The sequence below is a fragment of the Salvia splendens genome, chromosome 5 (genome assembly GCF_004379255.2).
Source record: "Salvia splendens isolate huo1 chromosome 5, SspV2, whole genome shotgun sequence".
NCBI lineage: Eukaryota > Viridiplantae > Streptophyta > Magnoliopsida > Lamiales > Lamiaceae > Salvia > Salvia splendens.
Window position 1 is genome coordinate 32434827 of NC_056036.1, and position 4917 is coordinate 32439743.

At 33.5% G+C, this 4917-nt stretch overlaps 1 protein-coding gene across 3 annotated transcripts; it reads right to left on the reverse strand.

Annotated features, from left to right (window-relative positions):
- Positions 1 to 2624: 2624 nt before the first annotated feature.
- On the reverse strand, positions 2625 to 4656 carry LOC121802781 (LOB domain-containing protein 25-like). Of its 3 annotated transcripts, none has more exons than XM_042202478.1 (2): positions 4345 to 4656; positions 2625 to 3257 (listed from the first exon to the last, which is right to left on the reverse strand). In XM_042202478.1, the coding sequence occupies exon 2, from the start codon at positions 3252 to 3254 to the stop codon at positions 2790 to 2792; it is 465 nt and encodes a 154-aa protein (XP_042058412.1). In that variant the 5' UTR covers positions 3255 to 3257; positions 4345 to 4656; the 3' UTR covers positions 2625 to 2789. The 3 variants fall into 3 exon arrangements, with proteins under 3 accessions (XP_042058412.1, XP_042058411.1, XP_042058410.1); XM_042202477.1 differs by having other exon boundaries at positions 4363 to 4652; XM_042202476.1 differs by having other exon boundaries at positions 4348 to 4647.
- Between the last annotated feature and the right edge of the window lie 261 nt (positions 4657 to 4917).

Here is a 4917-nt window from a genome sequence, read left to right on the forward strand (position 1 = left end):
CTAGAGTTAGTTTTTCCTACCTTCTTAAAAGCTAAGATTTTAAAAGTTTCATCCCTTCCTGCGACATAAATCTTTGAAATTTTCTTTATTCCAATTGTCGATATGTGTTTTCCACTTTCTACATCTTCAGATTGATGTGCTTCATGGAAAAAGTCATGCCAGTAGGAAAATTTTGATGCCGTGTTAGGTTACATTTTCTGATCCAAATTATAGTGAACTTTCCGGAGTATGTATTCATTCTTAATATATTTTGGTATAATAGATGCATATATACATATGTTGTAGGGTCATGATGATCTCCTAAAAATCACCCTTAAAATAAGAACTAAGAATTAATACCATCCATTAGATTTTATAATCTAATTGCAATCATTCATGCTATGTACCAGAATGATTTTTAATTATTTTAATGCAAAATGAATATAGGTATCCACTAAAATAAATATATTATACATGTTCAATTTGGGAGATTAGATTTTCTGATTGTATCTATTTCATATTCGGTTCATACGATTGAAATTCACAACATAATATTAGATGAATAATGACATGATAAGGAATCATGGCTGCCTATCTCCACAAAATTAATCGAGCTTGAGATTAATGTTTTGTACAGTTTTATCGTTTATTTTTCTAAAGAATTCAAGCTCTTCACATTGAAAAGATTAGAGTATTTAAGTAAATCAGTTAAGTATGAGTAATGTACACAATCTATCATTCCAATCAAATAAATACTTTTGCCACAATTCAATATTTTACTTATATTTACATATTGTATCTCCCTATAAAATTGTCAAAACAACCGGATGACGCTATATAAAACCGATATAATGATGTACGGGCGGACGCAGAAATATTTATCCATAGAGGCTGAAATTTCTAAATTTTATTCTAAAGTATACTTTTGAATAAATTAAATCATTTGTAGGGGCTTTTACATAATAATTTACACTAAGTCTTAATAATATTTCTAAAAAATTAATAGAAAAAGGTTAAAAAAAATAATATCAATGAGGGCTTAAGCCCCTCCCCTTCCTCACTTGGGTCCGCCCATGGATGTACCACTATATGTTGCGTGACACATAAACATTACAACAAAAAAAACTCGTTAAGGACGTTTTTAATGCAATTAAGGACACTAATTTATGTTTCTAAATATACAACCAACACTTCAAAAATTGTCCATAATGTCAGTGTCTCAATTAAAATTAGAGAATGCAAATATAAACGTCAAAAAAACAAAAAAAATTAAGGTAATATGTCCTTAATTTAGAAACACTTTCTTTTGCGTCCTAAATTGTTGTTATTTTTTAAAATTTTCTAAATTTGTGTCTCGATTTTTGTATCCTTAAAAGTGACATAAGTTTTTTGTAGTGAAAGTTGCTATATATGGCGTATACAGAGACATAGACATTGTGCATGGTATAGACTGATATTATACATGTATACAACAGTATACATAGATATGTTGGTATTTATTGATTTTTAAAAAATGTCAAAAAAAATTTATCTGAACACACAAAATCGAATATCGTTTTTTTATCTGAACACACAAAATCGAATATCGTTAGATTTATTATAAAATTCCCTTTTATTTGTCATATAAGCTCTGAAGTTCTTAATTAGTCACCCTTTTATAGCATCTCCAATGGCGGACGTCCGGTCGGACATCCGCGACGGGCGACCGGGACGTCCGCCATTGTGCCGTGGCAACTCGGATACGGACGTCCCGTATGGACGTCGGATGTCCTCGGACGTGTGGGCGACGGGCGGGCGGACGTCCGCCATTGTGGCGTGGGTCGGACGTCCGGTTTTTAAATTTTTTTTTAAACTCTATATATACGGCTCGTTGAACATCCGTGCATTTTTACAATTACAATTCCGTTACGTAATTACAATTCCGTTACGTAATTAAATAATTGTGATTTTTTTTATTGCTGGAAGTCCTAGTGGGAAGGGCGATGGGAAGAGCGGATTGTGCAGGGGAAGTCCTAGTGACGTGGCAGTGGGATGAGAAGTCCTAGTGACGTGGCAGGAGGTGTTTTTGGGAAGTCCTAGTGGATGTCCGAGTGGGACATCCGTGCATTGGAGATGCTCTTATTCTAAAGGTTTATACCATTCCACGTATTTAAGATATGAATTTTTTTAAGGAGGCTGGTTCTTTGAATCATTCCACAATCTTATCGTTCTTTGATTATTATTATTTCCTAGATTAGACATGACTTCTCTTTTAATATATGTTTCCCCGTTTGTCGGAAAAAGAGTTCAAGGTAAATTAATATTGTAGTTAAATTAAATCCATCGTAAAATAGATAATTAATCCTTCTATCGTCAAATAATCCTACGATCTCGCCTCATACATAATGCATATATACAACTACTAATCTCCTATACTAGCTAGTACAATCGCTACTTGTAAGTTTATGTATATATACTGGAAAAAGGTGACATATTAAAAAACGCATGCAAACTATACTCCTTTTGTTTTGTTATGAGAAATGTGTTGACTTTTACTTAAAAGGGAAATGACCCCACTAATATGGAACGTACCAAAATGACTCCACTACTATAAATAGAGGTAGTATAAGATTAAAACTGAAACACATCATACACCATATACACACTTTAGTAATTACCAAAGCATAGTCAATATGTATCATTTCATCATATACACAACATGCATATGCATTTTCATATACAAACACTTTAGTAGTAATTACCAAAGCTTAGTCAATTATGTACATACATATGATATATGCATTTTCATATACACACATAGTGATAGTATATTAGATGCCTCCATGATCTTGACCTTTCCCAGTCCAATAATCCGTACTATTCGGGTCAGCATAACCCGACCCGCTTCCTCTCGGATCATCCGCAGGGGCTCCGGTTCCGCTAGCGAAGCGCATGATGTCAGCATTGGTAGCGTCGAGCTCTCTCTGAAGGGTGAAAACCTGGCGCTGGAGAATGGTGATGGCGCCGACGCAGCCGTAGACGGGGTCTTTCAGCCTAGCCTCGGCTTCGTAAGTCAGCGAGTTGACCGCGTCCTCGCGCTGGTAAGCCGGGATCTCGTTCAGCAGCTTGCTCACGTTGCTGGCGCCGAAGATTTTGTGGACGTTCACGAACTTCGTAGGCTCCTCCGGCGGGAAATATGGCGCGAAGATGCACCCAGAGAGGCATCTCCGCCGCAGGAATTTGCAGGCGGCGCACGGAGGGTTTGAGTAGCTGCTGCTCGAAGAAGAAGCCGCCATAATCTACACAATAAAGAGGGAACATTTTTTTTTGTCTGCGAATATAGCTAATAGATTCATGGTTTAAATTATTTATAAATAATCACATCGGTCTTCTGAAGCCAACATGATTATAAATTTTAAATTATTTATAAATAAAAAAAATACAAAAATAATAGCATCACGAAGAAATTGAAAACCATATGCTATCAGTGTATCTAATAAAAGCATGATCCAAACCAATTGGAATAATAACAAATGTATGTGTAATTCAAGATGATGTTTGTGTATTTAGGTTGAGATTTTGTGAAGTGTTAGGTTTTTTTTGAACCAAGTCTTTATAAAAAGTAGAATTTGACAGCTTGAATTTTTTATGAAATAAAATTATTTTGTAATTATTTTTTTAGAGGAAAAAAAGAAAGTAATAATTCCCCAGCCGACATACTTTCTTCTGTTGGAAAAATACTAGTGAATGATGAATGCAGTATTTGTTTATGCAGTATTTGTTTATGATGCGATCAAATTGTGTGTACATGGCTTAAATATTCAGAATATTTATTAATCGTTTAATTACTATACTTTCTTCAGTTGATTAAGTACATAATTTAACAATACGATTGAAGTAGGACGCGTTTGGCTCTAATATATAAGCGCCATATATGTGAATTTTCTTTTAATTATAATTTACCAGGAATAATTTTGATCACACTGAAATTTGCAATCAATATATTTTCGATACACACACACAGAGAGAGTTTAGAGCTTTCTGATCAGCATTAAAAAAAACACTTAAGAAAGGAAAAATAATTGCCTCGAATAGTTGATGAAATTTTCAACAAATTTGTATTTGAGAACCTAAAAACTGCAATGAAAGAAAACGTTTTCAAATATATAAAAATTCATCCATGATTCTAATCAGTCTTTGTAATTTAACTTTAATACTAGTGAAAAAAGTTGTTAAGAAAATTATCCAAATGGGACAAACATAAATTGTGTGCATAGGAATTTCCAAAGAAAAATCGAGTGATGAGGATTAAGATACCAAACTAAAACTAATCAGCAAAATAGAAAGAAATAAATGGATCTAAAACTAGATTTGAAAGCTTCAACCTGCCTTGCTGGTACACACCTCCTTAGTTGGATCTCTCTCTTCTCTTGAAAAACCTATTCTTTTTTGGGAAAACAGCAGCTAGTTTATGTAGATCTTCGATCACCGAGCTGATATTTCAAATGAATATTCATTCTTAATTAATGTGTCAAACGAAAACTGTGTGTGTGTGTGTGCGTTTATATGAAGCTGAAGAGAAAATAGTACAAAGTGGGAAAACCCTAAAAGCGAATTGGAGACATATGGTTAAATACTTAAATATATGTATACCAATTATCTAAAGGTGAGGATCGTTTACATACATATATGATATATACATACAGAGAGTGTAAGGTATGAAGGAATCGATGCAAAAGCAAAAGCTACAAATATTAATAGTAATTAAACAACATAATGTTGAGGCTGACTCAATTAATCTCTTAATTAATAAACCAATGAATAGCTAAATGAATGGGGACAAATTTATTAAAAAAAAAAACGGTTGGTGAGTGTGAGATTTTTTAACAAATTTTTGCATACAAAGACTGAAAATAGTTTTATGTTCTCACAATATTTAGAGGGTGGGGTTTCATTGTA